This window comes from Triplophysa rosa, linkage group LG2 (assembly GCF_024868665.1).
Source record: "Triplophysa rosa linkage group LG2, Trosa_1v2, whole genome shotgun sequence".
Taxonomy (NCBI): Eukaryota; Metazoa; Chordata; class Actinopteri; order Cypriniformes; family Nemacheilidae; genus Triplophysa; species Triplophysa rosa.
In genome coordinates this window covers 8090606-8118565 of record NC_079891.1, presented here as the reverse complement: position 1 = coordinate 8118565, position 27960 = coordinate 8090606, and the positions used below count along the sequence as shown (strand labels likewise).

Here is a 27960-nt window from a genome sequence, read left to right as displayed (position 1 = left end):
ATTTATTCAAAAGAAAACAAGAGGTCACATGCGCCTTTTGGCACCGATGTTTCCGCCATTTTGAATCATCTGCTATCCACAGGCTTTTCTCCACAATACAGTTACACCCTTTAGGTACCAACTGGCTTTGTATGTTCAGTGATGAGTCTTTTGGCTTCTAATGAATAACTCCAAACTGATGAAGATTTCCCTTGTGTCGTTTTAGCAGTAGAAAGAGCTCATCGAGGCTTTCATTTGATATATTACACGTGGCGGTAATAGGCATTTTGGTTGACTACCTACTGTATATCTCCATTTCACCCAAAATGACACTTACGCCCCTTTGGATCTCACCCCTTGATATGGATATGGTTATAAGACATAGCCTATTAAAATATTGATATATATTGAAATATTGAATATATGATTTTTAGCAATGCCAATCTCTATTCCTTTAGGTCTCACCCTTGTCTTATAAATACAACCTGTAACCGATGTTGCTAGTTCTTCTGCCCAATTTCATACATATATGAAAGCCACACATCGTGGAATTTAACCAACTAATCTTCTCTTTCCACCTGAATGCCATACAGTTTATTTAGTATGATATTAATATGTACAGTACATGCCCTCTATACACATGGCATTTACTAATTTAAATAAACATTTATACATTTGGCAGAGCTTTTATCTAAAGCAATTTACAGTGCATTTCAATAAATGTGTTTTAGAAAACAAACCTATTTTCATGAACCCACATCTTACAAATTCAACCTTTAGATTCAAACAGATATTTGATAGAACAGTTTTTTTTTGTGATTAGTTTGTGAACAACAATACTAAAACATTTGTTACATATTATATCTGACCAAACAAAATTTGTGCAGTATCGGCCAATTATCTCTGTTGTTAAAATTAAGTAGTACGCTATATAAAATATAAATGTTAACTGCTTATTTTGTTAGCTTATTAGATTAGCTTTCAGCTATCATGCTATTGGACTACACTTTAAGGAGTTTCAGAAACATTTAATTATGCAAACTAGATTGAAAAGAAGACAAAGATGTGTTAAATAATTTATTGACAGACACATTGAAACATTTCTTTAACTCCAGGTTTGTACAGTTCGGGTTCACACAGTACTGAATTGAAATTCTCATGCAGTACTAAACTGAATTCACAATTCCCTCGATTTAAAATCAATGCAATTTAACTTGAATATGAATAAAACACAATTTATTGCACACTCAGAATATTACACAAAGGTAAAAATCCACTGCAGCATCTCTGAGCTCAGTCCATCACATCTCCAAATTGTGTGACTTTGGGCTTTGCATGTGATGTCAGAGTTAAAGTCTCCTCCTCTGTATTTATAATAAAAATATGGTCAAATTGACATAATAAAGACCAGAATTTAGTGATATAAATGGCAGGATTAATGTTAAAGTCACCATGAAATCAAACAGGAAAATTATAAGTGTTTTACACAGTGTTGCAGTGATTATTATAAATGATTTATCCGTGCACACCATTATAAAAAAAGTGCACTTGTAATCTTAATCAAAGTCATTAAGCTCCTCTCCCCCTCTCAACAACAACTCTTCACCACATGATGTAAGCAACAAAAAAGAGGTAGGACTATACTGACTGTCCAATGGCCAGGCATTTTTAGCCTTCGCCTCCAGGCACAACTTACAACAAACCAATCAAAATGGGCAGGGCAAAATAAAGCCTACACTTTTTTCTAATTTCAGAAGCCGTTTCACTCGGATATACGTCGCGATACAGAAGAGAAGTCAATCGCAACTTCCGTTTCATGGTGACTTTACGTACAGTCTCTCAAGCTTGTTATTTTGAGGAATCGACAAGCATGTACAGTACACACTTACGGGGAGAGTTTCTGTCAGGAACTTTTCCTGTCTCAAGGAATAACCACAAGTCTGAGCACTTCCTCGTTTCCCAGCTGAATAACTAAATACAGAAGAGGCGACTGTGCAGACCAAAGAAAATATCAGCATCACCCAAATACTAATACTTTGTGTACAAATTTAAAAAATGATCTTGCATGAAGTTCCGATTAAAATGTAGGCTTACCAATAGACACTAGAAGATTCCACTGCAACGGATAAGGCATTCTTTTCTGAAGTGCTCGCTGTACAAAAAATAAGCTGGCGGTGCCTGGTAAATAAAATTACCCAAAGGCAAAGATTCCAAAACAGAGATATTACATTTCAAATATTCAATTTTAAAATGAATACTGAAATTAATGATTTTGTTTTTGGAGGATATTTGCTTCTAAAAATGTTAAAACTATGAAAGAGAAATAAAAGATCCTATAAAAGAACTGCAGTATTATACCGATTTCATTAGTGATTTGTCCAACGGGTAATACAAAGAGCACACAAGCATCTCACGTCACCATTTATTAAAGTGACACTTACCCAGTATAAAGCTTGCTGTGCCTTTCATGAAGGCATAAGACTGGCAGGCGGCATACTGCTGCAAACCCTGAGAGGATGACAAGGAGTATCATCTGTGCTATTATTACATGAATTAGGATACAGTGGCAAGAAAAAGTATTTGAACCATTGTAATTTCCTGGTTTTCTGTTGGAATTGTTTGTTTAATGTGATTTGATCTTCAACAAAGTAACACATATTTGTATGTTTAATGGGTGTGCTCAAAAAAGACATGAAAGATAATGACTGTTTGTGTTTTATCAGCTTAGAAATATTATGTTTGTTCATATTTGTGACTTTGGTGAAGATCAGATCAGACATTTCATGACCAATTCAAGCAGAAAACCAGGAAAATGACAATGGTTCACATACTTTTTCTTGCCACTGTATATACATGTTACATAGGTAAATTGTCACAATGACAAGGTCTGGAGTTAAATATACATGCATAAACGTTGTTTCTCCAACAGTCTTTGGTATCAAAACCTACTTTGAACACAATCGTACCACACTGGCATACGGGCAATAGTAAAGGGCAAGGGTAGTCTAACGTTACTGTTTGTAATGTTAGGTTGATTATGTTCTGTATATTGTAGCCTGTATATTTTAGCTGGAAAGCCATTCATGGAATTACAAAGCGTTTATGATGGTAATATATTTCATAAACGCACATCTTTAGCTGGACAACTCATACATTTCACAGTAACAGTGAGACATGTTAGAATGTTTTATACCTACCGGGTGCTTCGCTGCAACTGCATCATCAACTTTACTCAGTCCGAGATTAACCATTCCGCTAAAAATATATTTCTTTACAATTATGAATTATAACCTTCAAGACGGTATAACAATTTATGCAACCTCACTCTGTTGTTATCAAACATTAGCTTGTAAGGCGAAGAAAATCTAGAAGTAATGAGGGACAAATTCTCATATAGTGACCTCATGTGGACTGGAGTCTTTAATGCTTTTCGTGAACAAATGAACCGATAAATGTGCTTCTTGGTCAAACAAACACTCACACAGAATTAATTGTTGTATGTATACACAGAAAGTTATGCACGTGAAAATATGAGAATTTTAGGTTTTGAAAAAATGTACATTAATGGGATTAATGTAAAGATTGCTGTGGATCCTTCAGTCCTTCAGATGTCATGGGACTTTTGTGTGTGTTGATACACGGTATTGTCTTCCTTTCTGCTGATTTGGAACCTTTGAAATGGGTTTATTTCTGAAAAAGGGAAATCGTCAGTTAATTACTGTAATAAGTTGTCATAAAACAAAAAAAGTAATAAATAATATATATTTTTCAACAACAAAGAACCATTTGTAAAACAGAAAGATTCTTCAGATCTTTATAAGGTACAAAGATGGAAAACTTCAGCCAAAAGTTGTTCTTCTATGGCATTGTTTATTAAAGAGCTTAGATTTAGATTATATTAAAACAGTTTACTATGCACAATATTTAGAAACACATATTTAAAAGGATAATAATGCCAAACCCATCCTAAAACATTATAACAGTTAAGTTATAAACATTCACCTGACAATATAACAAAATATTTTACAGTAATAATTCACACAAATTTAATCCCACAAGAATAAAAAGCTTTATGATTAATTGTAATTAAGAAATAAGAATTTAATCTTAATCATAACGTTACTTTAGCAATCCTGTAACTCATACCTGTCTTTTTGTGCTCTGATTTGTTCCTTTGTCTGTTCCGGATTAGACAAATGAAATGAGACTGGTTGAAGCAATCTCATATCTTTGGCTGGAACAAGAAAGAATACATAGAATATTCAGGATATAATGGCAATCATTACATCATTTTAAATTTACAAAAAATAAATCCTCTGAAATTCAAAAATGGCTGTCAGAAGACAAACTTACAGATTTGTTTGCTGATGCATGGAAGTGTTTCTTTTGGAACTTTTCTGTTCCTTTTCCTGGCTATAGGATATATAACCGCATATGTGAATTAACAGCACAAGGCAATAAATAAACACAAATGCAAGTGTTTTGCATTGTACGATTGTTGATTTCCATTTTTCTGTTCTGTTTCGTATACAGTATATTTCTGTTAATGGTTCTTATCACAGTAATATTGACCTTGGCTGATCTTTGTCCTCGTGTTTGTGGGGTCCTCTGGGGTGGATGACTTTGTCTGGGTCTGGTGTATGTCCTCAGATTGTTGATGAGAGGACACCACAAGAGACTCAGTGGAGCTCACTGGAAACCCAACAGGTGGACTGTCTTTGTCCATCTTCAGTAGAGAGTTTACAACAAAAAAACATGAACACTGCCGATTTTGTACAACCGTTAAATAAAGAGAACAAAAATACTTTAGTCATCCAATATGAATCTTAATGCACCTATAAGATGAGAGAGGAAGAAAGAGGTACAGAATAAATATATATTTAATTATCATACCTTTGATGTGTGGTTGAACAACTTTTTTTCTTTTGGTAAATGTATCTGTACTGAGAGTCGCCTTTCAACACATCAACAAAAACCAAACATTAGTCCTAAATAAATATTAAAACATTTCACTATTCCACAAAATTAAAAACCCGAAAGAATGACTCTTTTGGTAGTTGCTTGTCATTTACAACAACCTGTGCTTGTCTTTTCTGAATTCATGGGCTTTGTGCTGGCTTCTGGTGGAGTGAGGCTTATGTCCAAGTGTAGTCTGAGAGTTTGTGGTCATCCTTGTGACCTCACTTGTCTTGTGGATGGTTGGAGGAGATGTGGAAGACTTGGAGGTTATAGCGGAGGACAGATTCCTGAATAAATACATACAGTACATACACACGTAAATCAGTCAGTCAACAGAGTATAAATAAAGGACATGATGTAAAAAATATTTGTGAAACAGTTTTAACCTAGTTTTTCATAATGTATAGTGCTTGTTATTAATGACTGAATGACAATATTCCTGGGTCAGAAAAGTTTCTCGATGTAGGCTAACCTCAGTTTTGAAAATGGCTAATTTCAGCAATAAACGCTTCAAATTAATTTACTTTAGTTAAAATACGATCTAGATATAATGTATAAATAAATTATTATTTAAGATGTTTCCTTGCATCTTAAAAAAAAACTACAATAAAAGCATTAAAACAAAAAGATAAACAAAGCGTCCAATTTTAGCCTATTTGTGATGTTGTTCTCCTCCACCTGTTTAAAGGCAGGTATTCGTCCCGGGCTGTCTTCTTTGTAACCGGCCTGCTGTGGCAGCGCCCCCTGGAGGTAACGGCTGTCACAATACAGGTATATGCTGTGTTTGCGGACAAGCGGCGGGCGGTGTAAACTCTCTCTGTGCCAACGTATGCAACACATCCATTCACACTTAGTTCGTATTTAAAGAGTCTCCCCAGAGGTACAGCGGGAGCTCTCCAGTTTATCTGCAGCTCGTGCCGACCCAAAACAACAAGGGTCAGAGCGGAAGGAGCATGATCTTGATCGTCTGCTGTCTTCACTTTGGTTACTGCTCTGGCACTCGCTGCGTAGCCTGGACAGAGGGACCTCGCGCTCAGCACGTAGTTCGTTCCTGGAGATAGACCGCTCACTACAGCCCTGTGAGAGAAAACAGAGTAAATATACACGAATTAACTGTACATTTAATTAGTGTTTTATTTATTCTCACTGAATGAAAGGCAGAACATGTTAAAAAATGCAAAAACACAAAACGTTTAATACTAATTGCATCAAAAGATTTTGTTTTGGACAGTGTGACCTAAAAGGCATGTGATATTTAAAAATACATTCAAATCTCCCATTTACAGTAAAATATATACAGTCTATATATATATATCTACCAATATTCCCAATATTGTAGACTAATTGTATAATGTGACTCATGTATATCAGAATAACATGAAATGCTGGGGATCTGGTCATAATAAATAAATGTGCATAAGTATTTGTAGAAAATAATACAAATAAAAAAAAATGTAGTCAATGGATCCCATTCTGACCCACCCTAGCAGCGTTGTGGTCTTCACCATTGTGCCATTACAATAGATCTGATATGATTTAGGTTTGACTCCTCCCTCTGGCTCTACCCAGCGCAAGTGTGCATGCGTCGCTGTGCAGCCAATCACACAAAGCTCCTGTGGACACTTGATTGTGGTGTCCAGCGTCTCTAGAGTGACCACAGGGTCACTAAAGGGACTGACGTCACCATCAGAAGTAGACAGGTTGAGACGTAGGGAGAGGGAATCCACAGACCGGTTGGTAGAAACAGGTAAAGTCACCTGACACAAGTGGCCATGGTACAGCATGAGATCGCTGTCAAAGAGACTATAGAAACCCAATGAAAAAATAATTATGAAATAATAGGCCTATGGTTGAGCAAAATGTATGAAAAAAATCACTGTCTAGTGTAACCTGTATATGACCTCCAGGCCGCTCTCAGGATCACACCTCACCCATGACACAGTGTAGGCCGTTGATGAGAGGATAGTAACCGTCACTGGGGGTGGTTTGGCTAAACGTTCCAGTTTGCTGAGACACATGTTGACCTCCTCCTGTAGTTCTGGCCCAGTGGTTGACAACACAGAAAGCACCTGACAACAAAGAGAACAACCAGTAAATGAGTAATAAATCTACTATAAGCAGTGTCAGCTATTGTAGAATATCCACCAGATTTAGCCACTAAATAAGACATGCTCTCCCTGCTGATACTTGTTACTTCCTGCATCCCATATATGGATATCCATATGTAGGTAAATTATTAAAAATAAACCGAAGCCAGTAAAAATGGCTTATAAAGCATCTTTACCTATAATGTTATGCACAGTATGTCATGTGTTATCAACTAAATCATTTTGAAACCTTTAACTGTTCGTGCAGAGCGCCATGCATTCTGACTAGAACCACTCCACTCGGTCGAGACACCAGCACTCTTAACATCCTAAAAGATAAAGAAAAAGAGGAACCATCAAGAGAGCATAGGGGCTTTTTAATGCTACACAAAACTCCCGGTTAACATGTTTTTAAAGTAACATTTTGCCCCTGTAAATTAACTTTTGGTTATGACTACTAGAACAGGGTTCAAATTGCTAAGTGTGAAACATCGCTGTGCTAGAATTTTAAAGTCAATGGTAGAAACATGCAACCAATCACTAAACAACACTTGCTACATTAAATATGGATTTTTGGTTCACAGTCACATAAACTTCAGCTATATTTTAGTTGCAATTTTTAGTGAAAATTTTAAAACTGGAATGCTACACCTGTCCCAATTAATTGAATATGCTGATAAAATCATGAATAACAAATATGCAATGTAAATCTCAAAACATGACTACCTAGAAGGCTACAATAAAGTATGAACAGTGTAAAACACAGTAAAAGATGACCCAGGATTACGTTAATCCAGGGTTAAAATTATAATTTAAAATCGTTTGCTTCCCCTGGTTGTTAAGCAAATCCATTCAAATTTACAGATGTATGAATAAAATTTGCCTTCAAAACAAGATAACTCTCAGGATTTCAATATACATTCAACATAAATAACGTACATAGCAGCAAACCAGACCGTGTCCGGTTCTGTACTCTGCAGCAGCTGTAAAAGAGCATCCAGCACAGCAGAAATGCAAGTGCTTTCCATCAACAGTGCATGACCATCTTCATCTTTTGCTAAGCAGCTCAGTGCAAAGCACGCAGTTTGACACATCTCCACTCCTGTCCCAGAAGACAGCAGAGACTGTAGTCTGTAAACCTTGAGACAAATAATAAAAGTAAAGGTATTAAAACAGTTTAGCGCTGTCCACTGTTTTAATATATTTTGTACATCTAGGAAATACATTTCATATATCATATGTGTATGTGTGTGTCTCTACCATTTTGTATTGTAGTTTTTTTTTCAGTTTATTTGTAGTCCTGTTCCTGTTGCCCCTCCCTGATTTTTCTCACCTGTCTTGTTATCCCTGATTATTTTCTCGATTGTCTTTGTTGGTTGTTGCTTGTGTGTGTTTGGATTATTCACTTATTTATGAATTATTTATGGAATTATGATCATATTTTCATTACAAAAAAAAAGAAATGTGTACAGTATTTAGTAGGAAGTTTTATTTTAGTCATAATACGACTTTTAAAGGGTGTAAGAGCCTGTAGATTCCAACAAAAACCCAAAACATTTCCCCAAATTACTATTTTTACAGAATGTCCCTGTACTGTAGGACCACAAAAGACATTTCTGGAAACTCACTCAGGATTTTAAAGCACTCAGATTTTTCTTTACATTTGAAATAGTAATACTTTATTTTATTATTTTAATTTTAAGTAGATACATTTTTAATTAAATTATTTGTTAAATTCAAAAGTTAATATTGAATAGGGATATCTAAGTTTATATAATAATAATTTCAGCGTCACGTTGGATTTTACTGAATCTGAAGGATATTTAATGAATCCCATTAGGATCCTTCAACAGACTTCCTGGTTTGACAGACACAATTTAGATGAAGCTGAGTAGTTTTCTAGTTGAATTCAGACATTTAAGTAAACGTGTTTTAAAAACGTGACTGGTGTGCATCTCTTTTTATATTTTAAGATTCTTCAGTGCAAATTGTTTTCAAGATGGCTCAAGCATGCATTTTAATTCGGGATTAGGTTTAAACCCTGCCTGTGAAACTGGGCGCTGCTGACTAAACTATACTTTTTAATCTGGGAGGTCAACATGATCTATCCAAGTCAATCGGACCAATGAAGAGAATTCATGATCTTTTTCTTACCAGTTGTTGCTCTTCGGTTTCTCTCAGAATGAGGTTCTTGGCCTGGCCACTCCCACACAGGCGACCGACAGCAAATGCTGCATTCATTGCTGTGTCTGCAATTGTATGAAATTCAAGTGTTTTGGATAGAACTTGCTAGTATTTTTATACACGTGTTTGCACAGTTGATTAAAACATTAATGTTCAGTAATAATCAAAACCAGTTCGGTAATATTAATTTTATGATAGAATCCAAACTAAAATATGATAAAGTAAAACCATTTAAAAATCTAACATGGAACCCATTCCCATACTATTCTTCACAATACTTTACTGTGGCTGTTTCTCCATCTCAAATACAAAATACAAGTCTTCCATAAAGAGTACACTGACCTTTGTGGCTGCATAATAAGCACTTTGCTAAGCATCTGAAGGTCTTGGAGGCAGACGGGTGCGATAAAATCTTTTGACAGGCTTCTTCACACAAGGATAGCTGGGCGAGAATAAGTGCTGCAGAGTTAGCTGTGTTCTCTTTTTCATTCTCCAGATGAATGGATACGCTCTCAAGGACCTGATTGAACACAGCTTGGCTCTGAAGCAACCACTGTCGCCCTGACACAGTTTCAACCTAATACACGAAGAACATACCATAGAAAGATGTGTAGCAAACAACCATATGGTAAACATCTTGTGTGATAAATAATGTAGCCGTACCAATGAGGCTATTGCTCCGGTTGCATTCATCACAATATCAGGATCATTTTTAGTCAGAATCTGACCAAGGGCACATATCGGATTGTTGTCCCCTTCGGCCCACTTCTGAAGTTTAGTCACCATGGGTTCATTCTCAAGCAATACGCCAAAGATACAAGCTGCAGCACTGCTTAGCCTGCATAAACACGCAAGCGGATACATTAATAAATGTTCTGAAGAGCCAAAAACCTAGCTTTCATACAACTTGTTTTGCAGGAAAACACTCAACAGGGTCATTCAACAAAAAAGTAATAGGTTAAAGAAACTTCTGTAAAAATCTTTACACTTAATAAACTGACTACAGAATTAAATATTGATTATCATATTATTATTGTTTGCCTTCAAAAATGCCATCAGCTGAAGAAATGTCCAATTATTTTGTGTGACCTTGAAAAAAAAGGGGATGTGAGAGCTCTCCATACAAACGCCCTATGTGTGCTCCATTACTCACGGATACAGATATGCAGCGGGGGTGTATGCACCTCAGCAGATACAGAGCATTGCTCACTGTTGGTTTGAGTTCAGCCTGAGGATACTGTCTCAAAAAAAAAAGCAAAAGCCAGTCCCTCTGTGCTTGTAATCTTTCTGCCTTTTCAGCAGAGAGAAAGACACTCATTACGCGTTGACCTCTCAGAGGTCTGTATTTGCAAAAGGTCAAAGGAGAACTGTTAAACAAGATTACTCTCATAAATCAAAAATTATGCGCCTTATACTATAGGTTGCCACCATGGATGAAACCGGTTTTGTGAAAGCCTGCGCAATATCGTAAAGAATGAGGGGATCCTAGTGCAGTATTATCAAGTATTGTAACATAAAGGCCGAATGAAAAAATACTGAATTAATTTGAGTGGAATGCTGAAAGTAAACAAATATTTTTCAATAATACTTAAAAGAAAGATAATGATCTACAAAGGAAAGTTAATGACCTACAAAGGAAAGTTAATGTTACATTAAGATGTTTTAGAATTGTAGACTACTCCTGTGTTTATGTACATTACCAATCCAAAGTTTAGGGTTATTTGGCTGAAATATTTTTCATGATCTTGAAAACTTTTTGATCTGAAGGTCTCAATGTTTGAAATCATTTAGCAAATATAATTGTGCTAACAAAGTAGCATCTTGCATTACAAAACAGAAACTGAAAAGCGCTAAACTGAGTGTGGCTTATGTGAAGACTAAAAACTATTCATGTGACCTCAAAGAGCATTTGATTTATACCACTAATAATAAAAGAGAAGTGGTTCAGTTCAAGTTTGTTTGGAGCATCCATGACAACACACAAGAGGCGTGAATGAGCAGTAGTATGTGCAGTCTTATTGAACCTCAACACTTCAGTTCTGACAGGTGTTATTTATAGAACCAAGATATTGGTTTGAACTGTATTCATAAACAAAAAACATTTATGGTTTATAATGCTTATGGTACTGACCTTGAGTCAGGTGACTTCAATATCTTCTGTAGTGCATCCATGCACGCTTTGGGGTTGCAATGTTGAAGGACCTTTTCAACAAGTTTACCTTTTTCCTCTTGGGCAAATTTATGTAGAACTTGTAATGCGGTGGAAATGTGATCAATGTGTGGACACAGAAGGCAGGTCAAGGCATTTTCTGTATGACATGGAGCTGGACAACAAGCTGCTGATGTCATTCTTGAAAAGATCCTTCAAAACAAAACAATGTATCATTTCGTATACACCCATGATATTACTTTTATTAATGATAAAAAAAAATTGGTGCCACTTTCATTGACAGTTCATTTTGTACATAATGTACTGTGCAACTACTGGTTGGCAGCCCTAAACCCAACTGGCTCAGTCAATATTCAGTTTTGATTATTTTAGAAAAGTAATTACTACATAGTAGGCTAAACATTGTATTTAAATTACATTACTTAAAAACTGAAAACATGAAAAACAAAAACTCTTTAGCCTACCTGTGTTCACACCAAACGCGAGCAATCGCGTTCCACGCTCTTTATTACTGGCAGGAAAAGTTCGTTATTTTCGCGTGAATTCATGGCTCGAGTTGTAAATTTTCAACTTGCGCGGAAGAACGCCTCAAACGCGCCGCTCGATTCGCGTCATTCGCACAGTCTGCCGCGAGTTCGCGTCTATGCGCCTCTTTGCATTGAATTTGTATGTAATTTACTCGCGCCAAACGCTTAATTCGCGTTTGGTGAGAACACAGCATTAGTCTTCAGCATAAATTAAACATGGCTACTCGCAAAAAACATCACACTTTTCAACAGATATAATTTCATATCAATTTCAACACAATAAACTAATTTCTAAGGCATTTCATTCGTAAAAAACAATTTCATTACAAAAACGCGTTACTTAGTAATCGAGTAGCCTACATTCTACATGTAATATTGTGTGTAAGTACACTGCATGTAGTGCACGTACAGTAAAATTAAGTGCTACAAATATTTTTGCCACTCACCAGACAACGTGCAGTTGTGCTTTGTAGCAAAAAAGGTTGAAATGAATACCAAAATCCGCACAAAAGATAATCGCTTTTTTTAACATCTACGCTTACTGGCTTTGTTAATGCATCCTGTGATTCGTTCTCTTTTGAGGTGTTTCGCAAAATGAAGCGACAGTTTTTGGGGGTTTGAAGTCGACTAGAAGTGTGGTTAAAATGTTAATTTACATCCGTTACAGCGGAGAGCTCTTACAATCTGTTTCTTCCACTCCTCCGGTTCCTATGGAGACGTTTGGGTAAAGGTTGTTCACGCCATCCTCTATAGACACAAATTAAATTGGCCTGCTTTGGTTGATGTGTGAAGGTTGCTGCACTAGTTCAACTGATACAGTAGCCCAAACCACAGTTCAGTTATTAGTTAACATAGAAGACACTTTAGTTTTTAAATGATAAAACAATGGATGGGTGTAAATGGTATGAATTTAGCATGGGACAAACCATAACTGCTTACAAACAGCTACCGCTGTTCATATCCGTTTGTTGCCTTAATTTTACACTACTTTTGCGTCAACTTAAAATAAACTTCATACAGCCACTATTTTTTCTCAACACCATTGCACGGCTTTTAAATTTCAAATTGATGAAAACTTTCCGTTGACGTTTTGCTCATTCAATAACATTGATCAGAATTGTTCAATAGGCCATGTGCAGAAAAAAAAAAATCACACAACGAAAAGAAACGTAAGTTTGAACCTTAAATGAATGTGGACAAAACACATCGCAACCAAATTAACATTTACACATTTAATATTTTATTTACTTTATTCTTATATTTTACAGTGACAAGAAATGGTCAGTTATCACAAACTTTGTCCATTCACATATTTATGCATTTTATGTTTGTATGGTAATAGCTTAGAAAAAATAAAAAGAACAGACACCCACCTTACCCAAGACTCCCATTTCTCAGAAAGAGTGAGGATCAATGTGTGGATATTCAGTGCACAGTGTTCAACCCAACCAGATAATTCAATAATAAATTATTCGGAATACGCACACAGGTAAACACCACATGTACATATCCGTTATACATGCGCATTTGCAGGTGCACGTCACAGTTTGGTAGAGTTGCCCTTGACGTAAGAGGAAGACACACTTGGAAACTGTGTGCACATTTAAATCAAGATGAGCGATTAAAAAGTGAAAAATTAATAAATTACGCTCACTTTGACAAAAAGTTTAAGACAAACAGAAGACTAATCATTGAATGACTGGGACCCAAATGACAACTTGCATCCAAGTACACGTTGACAACATTAGTCAACTTTCTGTGTGGGTTTTCAAGTTTTTCCCAGGACATCCCTCTAAACTGAGTGCTTGTTATGGTAAGCAAAACGAAACATTACATGAGTGGAAAGCGTAAATAGGACTGTAATGCATTTTAAAAATGGGTATGCAAAAAGTGACGCTGCCCCAAAGTAGGCATATTCCCCAGCACCACCCCCAAAACTTCCCACTGACAAATAATAATAAAAAAGGAAACATTCAACCATTTCATCCATGTCCTTCAGTCAATAATGGCATTGCACACACAATACTGGTGGTGTGGTTTTGCACAGCTATCGGCTGTATTCTTGTAGAAGGTATGGCAGGTGGGTGACTATGTGCTTAGTTATGTGCACAAGAAGTTCAACCAGGAGAGGAAAGGGAAGGGTAGTACAGTGAAGAGGTCCGTATTCCATCCTTTCAGTTGTACAGTAGTTTTGTCCCTCGCAACCAGTGGCTAATACTTCATGACAGGTGGATGGATGGAACGGGCAAGCGCATGACTGTCAATACCTGCAGTCCACAGAGTTATGACGGCATGGTGTTTTTCTTCATTAAACACACATCCATAGCAGCAGGTGGAGCTTTTAAGACCTCCTCTGAACAAAAAAAAACTAAATTTCCCAAAATCCCCACAGGCAACCTGTGAAGATGTGAAAGTTCAGGGAAGCAAGTTTTTTTTCCCCAAATGGCCCATCCAACCCACCAATATTGTCTCCTATCCTTTCAGTCAGTTTTTGCATTTCAACTCTCACCCCACACCCCTCTGACGCCCGTTCTTAAAACTGGGGTCGAGGAGCTCATCGTTCAGGCTCAGACTCCAGTGCCAGAACTCGTTTACGTTCGCGGCACTGCTTCTTATGGGCCGGCCAATCTCTTTGTTGGCACTGCGAGCCACAGTAGCGCGCCACCTGGCATCGGCCACAGATGTTGAACTCTCTCAGCTGTAAAGACACAAAAATAAAGACAGTGAGGTTTTCGTGATTAGAACAAACAGCACAATATTAATAGGCCTTGTTTAAACACTATTTTGAATTGAGTATCAACATTTGAAATTGAATATTATGACTATAATTGCATTTTTTTCAAATTACACACTTCACCTTTAAAATACTGATTATGAGCAGTATTCAGTGTTAAACATAAGGATTTTCTTTTTCTCTATGTCATACTGACCCTCCTCTCAATAAGCGAGCAGGGTGGGTAGTGACACTCGTAGTAGGTGCAGGAGCATTCCTCCTCTTCCACCAGCTCTCCGTTGGCATTGTAGTAACGTGTGCGACTCAGCTCTAGATACTGCTCCTCAACTGGGTCTGCAGGAACCTGTTGGATAGCCAGCCAGTACAGCGACTGCTCTCTAAAAAACATTTTAAACATATTTTAAAACATAAACATGCACAACGTGTATTAATGCATATAACTTTGAAATGTTTTATCTGCATTGTTCCCGGGCTCTCCGTATAGTGTGAATTACAGGCACAAAAGCCATTGTGGTTTAGTGTTGTCAAAAATATCGATATTTCGATAAGTATCGATACTGAAGAATCTGAAACGGTTCCAATACCCATGTCCCACGTATCGATATCAGCTGCGCGTTCCCGCTCTCTTTCTCTTTTCCGACAGTGAGTTGACACACTGCAGGTGAACGCATAACAACAGAGCCCCGCCTCCGCTCACAGACTTGACTCGTTTGTGGCAGTTAAATCGTGTTTATGTTAGAAAAGATGGCCAGTCTCAGTAACACATCTAGCATGGTGCACGCTCGTTACGCTTCCCGTGTTTACCATAGCGATCCATGTATGTGCGCTGATCAATAATTTTATCCACTCGTTTCATTCGCCCTGGTTATATGTTGTTTATGTTAGTACAGAGTCTCCGCAACAGTTCTCATGTTTAATGCACGCGTTTCTGTCTTTATGTGCGCTCATCAATGATTTCATCCACTCGTCTCGTTCGCTCCGGTTAATTTGATGTTTGAAATAATGCTGGTGCGAGTAAAGTCTCCGCAACAGTTCTCGCGTGTGATACACGTTTGCACTCCAGTGTTTACCATAGCGCTCTATGTGTATGCGCTGTTCAATTATTCATCCACTCGTCTCATTCGCTCCGGTTAAAAGTTGTTAATGTTAGAAAGATGCGGAGTCTCTGCATCAGTTCTTGCGTTTAAGTTTGCGTTTCTGTCTATATGTGCGCTGATCAATGATTACAGTATGGGCCTATGTGAATAAAAGCCAATTTAGCCAAATAAAAATGTAGGCTATTAACTAACATTAACGAACAATGAATGAGCAATACATTTGTTGAAGTATTTATTAATCTCTTTTAAATGTTAGTTAAAAAATACAACTATTTATGTAAGCTCCCCTGTTGAAAATTCCAGTATATGCTGGGTAAGGTATGTTTTGATCGATGCTGGTTTGATCTTAAACCAGCTAAGAACCATCTTAAATCAGCATATGACCATCTTAAACCAGCACATGAACAGTTTAAACCAGCACAAACCAGCAAACCAGCATCAAAACATACCAAACCAGCATAGGCTGGTTTTTTCAACAGGGTCTGGTCCATTAATACTGACAAATACAACTTTGATTTTAAATAGTAAATGTATTCGTAAAATTAACATTAGATTAACAATTAATAAATAATGTAAAAATATATACCTCATTGTCTAGTCTTGTTCAATTTAACTTCAAATAAAATTTAAAAAGGCCTATATTGCTATTGCTTATTAGGGCCTTATTGCTATGGCAGTTTATTCCCTGTGGTATCGAAAATGGTATCGAATATCGATTTTTTTTAGGTATTGAATCAAAGTTAGAAATTCCAGTATCGTGACAACACTATTGTGGTTATGTTGTTTTAATTAAAGATGACTGAGGTTCCGTCAGTGCAGAAGAGATTTACACCACCGTTTTCCTCTCACACATATACAATATAAGCACTACATGATGTGTACTTGTTTTATGATAAAATGTGATTTCAGTGAAACAGTTCTTACATATAAAATGGACTTGTAGTATAAATAAACGTGCTTGGCAAGCTGGTTGGGCTTAATCGTTCTTATAAAAGAGAAAAGTCGCCTAGGCTATACCTTGCATTCTTCTTCCACCTGCTCTGCATTTAACAATAAATATTTTAATTAAAAACTTTTTTTTTACTTTCTATAATTCGCACTATACGCAAATGGCCTGGATAAAACATCTCTTATCATTATATAATCTACATCGTCAATACAATAAGTTTATTGAAGAGGCTTCATGTATTTAACACATCGTAATGCAAGCTTGCCATTATATGCACGCTGGCAGTTCGACCGTGCAGCGCGTTCTTCAAACGCTGCCGGTCAGTAGGACAATCGGCAAACACTATAAGTGCTTACGAAATAGGCATAACCGATTCATGATTTTCAACAAATGCCAGGAATTATCACTTTGGTATATTGTACAGACAATGAACAAGGCCACCAGGATTCTTCCCATACACATTAGCCTATGAAGTATTAATAAGCATTGTAATGAATTTTGCCTTTTAAAAGTTACTGTCTTCATGCATTAATACACCTTGTGCATGTTCTACGTCAAACGTTTTAAAATACCCCCTCACATACTGTATAGACATGTGCCTATTCATTTCCAATTCTACATCTCTTGCACAGTATCTACATTTAATTTAAACTGGTGCCATCTAGAGGCCTTTTTATGCATAACAGGCACATTCACAGTAACTCGTGAGCACAAAACGAGAAACTACTATCCCGTGTGCACAGGAAAGTCTTCTGATTTTTATTTTCGCCAATGTCCCTTCCACGGCTCTGTACGTATTTATTTTACTTTTTCTTGTGTATTACTTTTATGATATAGGAAACTACCTTTGTTTGCTAGACAGCTCTTCTGGTTTAGGACACCATCCAACAGGAACAAGCCGCAAGTTATCTAGACGGTTGTCCACTGTGACTGAGTTTATGTGAACTACTTGGAAGCTTGGAGCGATACCCCCTCTGTGCTTTTCCCTATGTACCAAAACATCAAAAACAATGACTTAAAACCATTTATATGTTCATTTTAATAGAAAACATAAAGAGCACTTGCGTGAAGGAATCATTAAATGAACTGGGGCCTAGCAGTGCACTCACCAGAGTAACTCATGCAGTGGTCGACCTGCCCACCTGCCCTTGCCTATGTCAAAGGCATAAGCAAAGATTTTGGCCCCATTCCCATCCGCATCAACTTCCATGCGAGCCTGAGAAAAGATGTTTTCCTTTAAAAATTAGCATACTTTGTAATTAATTTCAATAACATGAGCAAAAACAACTAATAATAAACTATTCCTATTAAGCAAATCTAATTTAAACATATCACTGAAATAAAACCAAACAACTAAGTTTAGGTAGGTGATATGGCATAATGACATCCGATTTGGGTTGTTTACCACGTTTTAGTTTCACATGGCATATAAAAATACATCAAAATAAACAAAGTTACAAAAATCATAAAAATATATGGCATTGCATATTTTCAAGTAAACTTGATACTATTTTAATATGACAAGAATTGACATCAAAGGCCAAAATGTTTGTTATGGTTTATCCTGTAACTTACCAAAGTAAGAAACATATACAAGCAAAATAAAATCTACACACAAGAACAACACACATACGCGCGCGCACACATTTCAAAACGCAAACAATCGACCATACCCCAGTTTTCTCACCTCAAAAGCATAGTTTTCCACTAAAGGTATGTCTTGCTCATCAATCAAAGTGTATTTTGTCTGAAGGGAAAAAATAAATGCGTTATAAAAAAAGTGTATTTTAGACAACAATTAACATTGACATCAACAACGTCTTGTACAAACATGTGGTCCCCCGTCAAAACAAGCGTCAAGTGCAGCGGAGAGGCTCTGTCTTTTACACATGTCGGGCATTAGAGGATATTAGACGTTTTTTAAATCATACTAAAAACTTACGGCAGGAAAAGGGACCTGTAATATTTTAAACGCCAATCTAAATAAACGATTTCCTTGCAAAAAATCGAATGCAAGGTGAGGTAACGTTAAACCTCTGCTCTATTCAATCTCATGACAACATCAAGCGGGAATCGTTAGCTTCATTATTGCCCTCTTTCACGCGATGCTCACATGCTCCTATTGTTTAACCCCAATTTATATTTGTTTACCGGGTGCCCTCTAGTGTCATGGCATGAGCGGCCTGGCATCAAGAGACGACTCGGCTTAATTTGTCCGATCCCGCTATCTGAACCACGCAAACAATCATCCTTAAGATAATGGAAGGCGCTTTCATAATTTTCAGGTGTTCTGTGGATAAAATACGAGATGACTGACAATACGTATGTATTGTATAAATACAAACGTATTGTATGAATGTTTGAAAAAAAGCTAGGACAGTGCTAACGCTCATCACTGCCGACATGCCGGTTTTGAGTCACGCTGCAAACGGTTCCTGGTTAAGGCATTCAGACATCTCTGAGCCATATTGGATGCCAGTGTCATAATAAATGTGGATCAAAGATCGGAAAACGTAACATTACACTACCCCATCCTCTCAATAGTGCAAATTAAAACAAACAACTTTCGCATTCTCCAGTTAAGAAACGATCTCTCGTCCGAGCAGCGCTGTAGCCACGCTAGCGGTACTACCAGAGCAAAAGTAGGCGGCTCAAAAGCGACGCAACCTATTCGGCTAACAAGCCGGTCAATTTCACTGAAGAAAACACACATTTCGACGACAATTACACATGCTCCCCTGAGCAAAGCAGGTAACATCCATACGCCACGTAATTCTTTAAAAAGAGGCATTTTGCTCACGGTTCTCAGATCCCCTCCCCTTCGCGTCGCACATGGCAGCCCTAGGATTCAGCTCACCTTCCCGGCCACACGGCCAAGTCGAACGATCCCAAGCTTGAAATCCGACATTAGAGGGGATGTCAGGTCTGTGCTGGGATGTGAGAGCGGGTACAATGGTAATACGTTTAAAATCGGTACGGCCAACACAACCCTGGGTACAAATTTGTAGTGTAATAGGGTAAGTCTTAGCCTGAATCTCCCCCACCCGCTTCCAATCCTCCGTGATGCACCGCTGTGAGAGGTTGGAAAAACCTGCCAGCTTCAGGGGGCGGGACTAAAAACGTTAACAACCTAAACCAATCGTAAACTAGGACTGACAGTGGTTCGTCCAATAAGAATTAGAGTTCTGCAACGCCTAGGGTTACGTCTGAAATTCTCACGTTGACGTCTCAACGATAAACTTAAAAGCGTTTGACCGGTTTGTCCAATCCAAATGTGAGATTCCCAGCAAATCCCACCCATTTGTTTCACCACGCCTTTTCATTACGTAAATAAAACATGACATTTTAGCGCGAAATGTTGCTCATTGGTACCAATGGAGTGAAATCATGGTAATACAATAGTTCACAAGACGTATATCAGAAGTTCACGGTAATAACATAAAAGCGGAAGTGTTAAGAGAGTATAACCAGTGTTGTTAAATATACAGAAATCACAGCGTTTCTTCTGAGATGGCATGAGGGAAAATATTTAAAACCGCTAATCATACATCCAGTAGCCTATTAAGCATTTTATCTTATCTTTATTTCCTTTAAATAATTAAACGTATCATGTCATTTTCATTTGAAAATATGTATGTATTTTTTGCCGTGATGCTGGATAACATTCTCTGAATGAGAATTTTGACGTAATAAAAACATTTACTGCATTTACAAAATGCAACACGTTGAAACATTTCTACTGCACTGCAATTTTAATTAACTATAAAATGACGATATTCTCCCCCCTTGCATGTACGGGTTGAGCTGGACGGATCTACTCACATGCTGATGATTTATTGGCGCAAATAGTTACACATTAACATCATTTTTTTCTCATTTCTCCCAGTCTTTGGACAGCTATCTATGCTGTCGACCTGCTGAACCCGACGACAGATTATTGTACAATCGTATACCCACGCTGTGTGTCATATAACACTCACCTGGTAATACTGGCCAGTGACCACAACCGCAAACAAAACTCGCTACTAGAGAGAGTTGCGCACTCTCCAACTTCCGTGTTACACACCTGCGAGTGTGACAGAGGCAGGGCTTTAAAACTAGATACACCTGCGCCACTGGTATTTTACAGTATACATCAGCGAAACTAGCCAGGCACCCGTTGTTTTATATTCTTTTTTTTTTTTTGAAGAACCAACATATCCGTCGGTGCCATGAGTGCCGAATATAGACTTTGCGAACTTCAAACGGTGTCCTTGCATGTCAGTGACCTGGAATCTGACCCTCGACTGGACGACCCTCCGAAACAGGAAGATCAGATAAATGTATCTGAAACTGGTGGGTTGTTTTCATACAGCAATGGCACAGTAAACAAAGAATCGTCGACAGAACCCGTGGAGAGTGATGTCAGCGATGCAGATTCTCTACCGGCTTCTGGAGAACTGAAACTGTGTTCAGCGCATGGAAGCGCACTAGAGTTATATTGTAGTACAGAAGGGAAACTGGCCTGCTCGAAATGTGTTTCGGATGGATTTTGTCAGGGTCACACCGTGACAAAACTGGTTACACGGGCAACTGTAGTAAGGGTGAGCAAGAACAATTAAATAACATGACTTGCTTATATAATTATAGCTTTTTACAAATAAGTTTAAACAAATCCGTTTAAATACGATTTATCAGTAAAAAAATATGTATTGTTATTATACTTATTATAACTGTTAAAATGTTGTGTACTTGAGACTTTGTAAGTGTTGTGCAATTTGTGTACATTTGTTAAAATCACATGCAGGGGAGGGTGTGGATGGTTTCTTTATGTCATAAAGCTGCAGACACCCCGATGCACCTTATAAAATGAAGTAGCCCTATATTTTTTTCTTAAGGACTTAATTAATGTCATTTATTGTTATCTTCTTTAGACATTTGTTTTTAGTGAAATTGTTTGAGATAGGCCTATACTTGCAGTCAGAGACCATCTTAATTTTTCTGCTGTTGGTATTGAATTTCCTTGTTTTCTCAGGGAAACTAAAAAAGAAACCGTATTTTTATAGAATTTTCCATGTATGATGTAAAAAAAATGGTAATTGTACACAATTTTGCTGTTTTATTTACAGATTTTTCCCATAGCCTATTTTTGAAAATACAAAAGCCAATTTACTAGAAAAACATGGAAACATGTAATTTTACGCCCCAGCTGCCAGAAAATTTCCTTATTTGGGGGGATTTTTTGTTGTTGTTTTTTGAGTTTTCAAAACAAGGATTTACTTTTACTTTTTTCACATGTCCTATAGTAAACACCAGAACGTTTATTTGCATTTATTTGTAGAGACAACAGGTAAATAGGCCAACAAATTAACATTATGAAGCCCTATACAAATTTTGTCAAAGCATTATCCTAGTTCCTTCAAAAAACATTACAATTTAGATACTAGGAATACACATTTTATCCATATTTACACATAAATTATGTAATAAAGGAAGCGAATAATATAAAAACGTGATTTTTGCACATTTGAGAAAATACAGTACGCAGAAACATTGGTTTATGTGCTTTGGAAGCTAATAATATTAAAATACAAAACATACAAAAAAGAATCCTTTATGAACCCCCATCACATACTTATTATATCAGTGTTAAGGTAACAACAGCCTAAAATCAACCAACAGATTTGAGAATGAAAATGTTTAGCCTTTTATCACATAAAACACCATTATATTTCATAACTGTACAAATAGGTACCAGTTCTATGCTTAAGATTCTCTTAATTCCACTGAGAAACATTATTGACAGTGCTGGTTCAAACCTCTTGGTTACACTTATAATGCTTTTTCCTTTCATAATCCAACATTACTTTATTCCATTGGTTTTAAACAGAATCAACTGGTGGATGTCTGTGAAAAGATGCAACTGCAAACTCTGCGGATCGAACGATTTATTGATCGTACGCTTACAGCCCGAGAGAAAGCTGTACAGGTACGTGATAAATTCACTCATCCACAGTGTTTTATATAATTAATAAAACACCCTCATAAAGGTATAAAGGTACCTTAGAGTGTCATATAGTCGTACATAAACATCATGGTATATAAATATTGTAATAATTTGTATTGTGGAACAGTGTATTTTAAGTACCATGGTATTACAATTTGATAGCATCAGTGTACTGCAACAGTACATTTTTTTAAAGGAAAAACATGAATAAAATACACAGATAATCACCTGAAGACTAGTAATGACAGCAAATTTCAATGCTGGTCAATATCCCCCTGTCACATTTTTTCGTTTCTTATACAATTTACTATGTAGGTGTGTTCAGATGTTTATAACTAGTTATAACATGGTAATACTGTATGGTGTAGTAAATGCCCCATGTGCTGTTGGGTTGACAGGTAGATGCAAACAGCGTGAGAGAGCATGTGCTGTCTCAGGTAAATGCCATACGCGAGGCTCTTGAGGAGGAGGAGCAGCGTCTCTTGGAGGCCATACAGCGAGAAGAAGAGCGCGTGGAGCAGTGTCTCCTCACTCAGAGGGCACACTGGACACAGACTCTTGAGAAACTCGCACACACACGCACCAGTCTGGTGAACAAACTCACACACTCCACAGATGCCATGCTTGTGGTGAGTGAATAAAGGAGAACCTTTGCTAAAATTCTGTTACAATTTTTATTTATTTAACTAAAACTATTTATCTTTGGATGTGAAAACGAAAACACATTTTAACTTAAGTTAATAAGTACTTAAGGAAACTTTCGAAGCATTAGAAATAGAATGACAAGGCTGAAATCAAACGACAGGGAAACAAAAATCTTCAAGTCAAGAAATGATATTATTAAGGCATCTAAGCCTTAAACTCTCATTACTGTAATGCAAAATAAAAAATAAAATTTTGTGAAAAATAATGACTCAAATGCTTTAGAAAATGTTACGGGAGAATTTAATCAGTTGGTTTTACCTGTTTTAAATACTATGTTTAGATAATCAATGATAGATCGAAAGAATATAATCATAGAATTGTGACAATCTATTGATTGTTGTTTTGTTTTATTCTTTATTTTCAGAGCGCTAACCAGGAAATATATGAGAGGTAATTGTTACAATTTACCATCAGTTTAATTCGTTTGTAATATGTTATCATAGTAAATAGTTACGATAATTCAGATGTGATAATTGTTTTTGTACATGAATGTGTCAGGGTTGAGGATGCAGAAGGTGTTGGTGAACCCCGAGACACTGAGCAACTGAGTCTGAATAGAGAATGTAGCACCAGTAAACTCATGCTGGGTTTATGGGCCAGTGCCATACTGCTTGGACCGTCAGGTTAGTCCACTTCCTATTAAATTTCTACACAAAACATCTAATGAAAGTGTCAGGAAAGGGGAGGGAAGAACCCAATTGCAGGCAGACAGGTAGACAGGCAGGGTAACAGCAAACATCAGGAGAAAAAGGCAACAAGGTAGACAGGAACAATACAAGGATCTAGCATAACGCAGCAGCACAGGACAGAAAACACCAGGGCATAAAATAGGGAACCAAATCAAGAGGGGGACAGGTGTGGGGCATGAAATCGTTAACAAATACTAATAAGGAAACGAGAGGGCGGGGACATAGACGAGACCGGAGATGCATGTTATGTCAGAACCGAGGGGCAACCTTCCGGTCTCTCTCGTGAAGCCAACACGGAAGTGACTTTAATTGCAATTTATCGACTTGCCGCTACAGACTGGCTCCAAAAGAGAGCAGAATCTCATTGAGCTCCATGTTAAAATGGGCAACTTTACAGCAGAAAAAACACGTTTACAGCCTGGTACAAAAAAATATTTTGGTCTAGATATCTAATTTTACACTTCATGACAACTGTGAGGAGGGTGAATTATTTTATAACTCACCCGTTTAACTTATATTAAGCCTTAAAATTCTGCAAATTAGGTGCGTGGCCACTGGAGTGACAAGTGGTTTCAGCAAACCAGGCGCCTCAGCTCTAACCATGTCCCGCCTTTTTGCCCATTTTCGATTATCTGGGAGTGACGCGCGATGCCAAGATGGCGATGAGCGCCTCCGCCTACTTTAGGCTTCATTTTTACTCTTCACAAACCTACGGGTGACGTCACAGACACTACGTCCATATTTTATACAGTCTATGGTCAGAACCAACAGTAACATGCCTCTCTCCACACAAAACATGAGGTTCTGTCATGATCCTGCCACTAGATCAAGAAAGACATGACATGATGAGGCAGAATCATGACAGAAAGAATTAGCACATTTACGTCTATGATTACATGGCTTTCATGTGGGTTTAAACGGAAACACTGTAGGCCATTCTCACTCATAGATTTAGACAGAACTGAGCTTAACTTAAAGCATAACTGAGTTTAACTTTACCCCATGTAAGACTTTGGACCTTGCATGGCCTACCTCTTGTCGGGGATTGTGGGATTGTTGACTTTTTTGTTTTTAATAGTTTATTCAAACAGTGACAAATGCATTTTTACAAGTATAAATGTTTTGTGAAGTCTGCTTCTTCAGGTAGCTTTAGGAGGAGTTTAGTATGTCACACTGCAGAAAATATAAAAGCTTTTATTTTAACAGATATGCTTTCAAGGCTCTTCCAAAACTTCCAAGTATTTTTTACTTCCTTGGTTGTGGATGACAACTTTTTTTTTTTTTTTACATTTGAAGTATCACTTTTCAAGTATCCCAAAGAATTGACAATTTAGGAAGGGATAACTTCGGCTAGGAAGAGGGACTTCACAGTATTAACCAGTGCTTCCCACACTGTGGCCAGCAGCCCTTGGTGGGCATTGCAGTATTGCAAGTGGGCGTGGCTTAAGATAAATCAAACTATTTTTTGCAGTAGCTTAAACAGTAGATTAAAATAAACAATATAGTAGAGATGCACTGATACTAAACTTCTCCACTGATACCAATTATTCTGAGTGATATCTGACAATACCGATTCTGAAGATTGAATTAATTCTTAACCTTCTGAATGTTATTAATTCATATAATGACTATTAATATTAAACATCAAACTGGTGATGTTTCTTAACGCTTTCTATACACAGAGCACAAATTCATTGCATTTTCCTGTCCTCTTTTGATCGACAGGATATATCTGCCCTGATCATTGGCTGTTTTTAAACTATAACAATAGCTGAATGGTCATTTAATCAGCATTTCTAAATGTATTGTGGCCATTCCAGTCCTGTATTTAAATTTCGACAAAATCAAAACTCAGTTGTGACAAAGTCATCCAACAGCAATGTGAAAGACTGACAGCATGACAAGACACATGAAAACTGTAATAAAAGTTGAGGATATCAATTAAAAAAATGATTTTTGAACTTTTCCTAAAAACATGTACAAATATTTTTGTTGTATTGCTTAAAAGTGAATATCAACTTTTGTTTGCAGTATTTGAGATCTGAAAAAATACAGAGGATCTTTTTTTGTTTTGTACCTGTTGCTCCAGTTTTCGTTTTCTGCTATTTTTATTTGAAATTTGGGAGAAATAAAGTAGTCCACAGATTGAAACAATAAATATCATTTTCCCTATATTTACAAACCTATACTGAGTAAATAATTTTGTGTAATGGTCTCTTAATTTTTCCGTAGCTGAATATTTTATGTATTTTTCTTTTCTTTTTTTAGGTCCCAGGTCAACAAAGCTACAGTTCGAAACGAAAACTGTCAGCCCACTTCTCTCCCTCTCTGACGATTGTTGCACTTTAACTTTCCTGCCCAAACGCACGCGTCAGTCACCCCCCTATGACCCAGCGCGCTTCGACAGCTGGCCCAATGCCCTTTGCTCCCCTCCCATGTCCTCTGGCACCCACAGCTGGGTACTCGACATGGGCAAAAGTGCCGCCTTTAAAGTGGGCGTTTGCTATGCTAGCATGGACCGCAAGGGGTCCGGAAATTCTGCCCGGTTGGGCTACAACACAAAATCATGGGTGCTTTCACATTATGATGGAGACCTATCCTTCTGCCACGATGGATGTAATGTGGGCATATCAGTGGTTAAGAAACTCAAGAGAGTGGGTCTGCTGCTAGACTGGCCCAGTCAGACCCTGCTCTTCTATGATCCTGAATCTATGTCTGTGCTACATGTAGTCAAACATGCTTTCAGCGAGCCTCTGCTGGCCGCATGTGCTGTGGCGGATCAGAGTGTCTCTCTTGTCAACCTGAAAACACTAGAATGGACGGAATGAATGTTTTTGAAATGCAAATTATAATTTAAAAAAGGTTTCACATCTTCTGTGCCATTGAAGACCGGTATATCACATATGAAAGGTGTGATAATAACAATCATATTGTTTAGTTTGAGAGAAGCAAATTTGGCTTAAATGTACACATTTAAGACCGACTGACTGTTTTTATACTTTTTAAGTTATTGGAACAATTTAAATACATTTTCTGTCTTTTTCAGAGCTATTGATGTACAGTATATGTTTAAATTAGTGCAGTGTTGACTGTGGTATTTATTACTTTTATTTTAAATAGTTTAATGTATATGACAACACCACATATTTTGATATTTTTAGACTATTAAAAAGGCTTAAAAGGCTGGCATATATTTTTTAATTTCAATGTAATATTTACATTGTCCAATGTGGAAAAACTATGACCTTAAGGTAAAAAGTGTTTCCCAAGCACAAATGTTGGACTGAAAATGCTGGCCAGTTTCAGGGTATGATCACCTCTCTATTTTCTAAAACAACACTTAATTAAATTTTAATCTCATTAACGATGTAAATCTAAATACAGAAACAAATATATGAACACAAAACCATTCTTATATTTATGTTCACTATTTGTAAACATCTGCCAGGTGCAAGTTAACATGAATAAGGTTTTGACTTGAACGTAACATAATCGTAGTAGTTTTTGTTATTGATTTAAAATGTTGTCATGGTTTCATTACAGGCTTTAATAAAAAAACACAATAAAGAGTCAAGCAACTAAATTCTTTGGTATGGTTATTGTTACTACCATTGACAATTTTTCCACTGGGTGAATTATGATGTTATTTGTCATTTGGGAACATTTGAAGTTTTTGGGATGGTTGCGCATAATTAAAAGCGAATTTATTGCTGCAGATTCGTACTGTCTCTGTGCAGTAGATTTACTCCACTAGAGGGCAGCAGAGAACCAAGGGTGTGCTTCACTCTATGCCACTCTTAAAAGGATAGTTCACCCAAACAGTAATTTTATCATTTACTCACCATCATGTCGTTCCAAACGTGCTTGACATTCTTTCTTTTGCAGAACACGGGA

General features: G+C 37.1%; 4 protein-coding genes across 4 annotated transcripts; 1 reads left to right on the top strand and 3 right to left on the bottom strand.

The window, feature by feature from the left end:
• Positions 1 to 593: 593 nt before the first annotated feature.
• On the bottom strand, positions 594 to 3350 carry tmem141 (transmembrane protein 141). Its single transcript, XM_057362772.1, has 5 exons — positions 3177 to 3350; positions 2421 to 2487; positions 2074 to 2157; positions 1869 to 1969; positions 594 to 1343 (listed from the first exon to the last, which is right to left on the bottom strand). Exons 1-5 carry the CDS (start codon positions 3228 to 3230, stop codon positions 1329 to 1331), a joined length of 321 nt encoding a protein of 106 aa, XP_057218755.1. The 5' UTR covers positions 3231 to 3350; the 3' UTR covers positions 594 to 1328.
• Positions 3351 to 3393: 43 nt separating this feature from the next.
• On the bottom strand, positions 3394 to 11422 carry LOC130571632 (uncharacterized). The gene is made up of 15 exons (XM_057362761.1): positions 11341 to 11422; positions 9873 to 10047; positions 9552 to 9786; positions 9180 to 9274; positions 7965 to 8164; positions 7276 to 7354; positions 6829 to 7007; positions 6421 to 6741; positions 5617 to 6015; positions 5058 to 5225; positions 4873 to 4933; positions 4552 to 4705; positions 4333 to 4392; positions 4126 to 4213; positions 3394 to 3669 (listed from the first exon to the last, which is right to left on the bottom strand). Exons 1-15 carry the CDS (start codon positions 11379 to 11381, stop codon positions 3591 to 3593), a joined length of 2334 nt encoding a protein of 777 aa, XP_057218744.1. The 5' UTR covers positions 11382 to 11422; the 3' UTR covers positions 3394 to 3590.
• Positions 11423 to 13137: 1715 nt separating this feature from the next.
• On the bottom strand, positions 13138 to 19754 carry zmynd19 (zinc finger, MYND-type containing 19). The gene is made up of 6 exons (XM_057328713.1): positions 19544 to 19754; positions 18374 to 18433; positions 17796 to 17902; positions 17532 to 17672; positions 14837 to 15017; positions 13138 to 14604 (listed from the first exon to the last, which is right to left on the bottom strand). The coding sequence occupies exons 1-6, from the start codon at positions 19592 to 19594 to the stop codon at positions 14461 to 14463; spliced, it is 684 nt and encodes a 227-aa protein (XP_057184696.1). The 5' UTR covers positions 19595 to 19754; the 3' UTR covers positions 13138 to 14460.
• A 739-nt stretch (positions 19755 to 20493) lies between these two features.
• bspry (B-box and SPRY domain containing) lies at positions 20494 to 27634 on the top strand. Its single transcript, XM_057321806.1, has 6 exons — positions 20494 to 21269; positions 22556 to 22654; positions 23071 to 23301; positions 23742 to 23767; positions 23876 to 24000; positions 26335 to 27634. The coding sequence occupies exons 1-6, from the start codon at positions 20898 to 20900 to the stop codon at positions 26892 to 26894; spliced, it is 1413 nt and encodes a 470-aa protein (XP_057177789.1). The 5' UTR covers positions 20494 to 20897; the 3' UTR covers positions 26895 to 27634.
• The last annotated feature ends 326 nt before the right edge of the window (positions 27635 to 27960 follow it).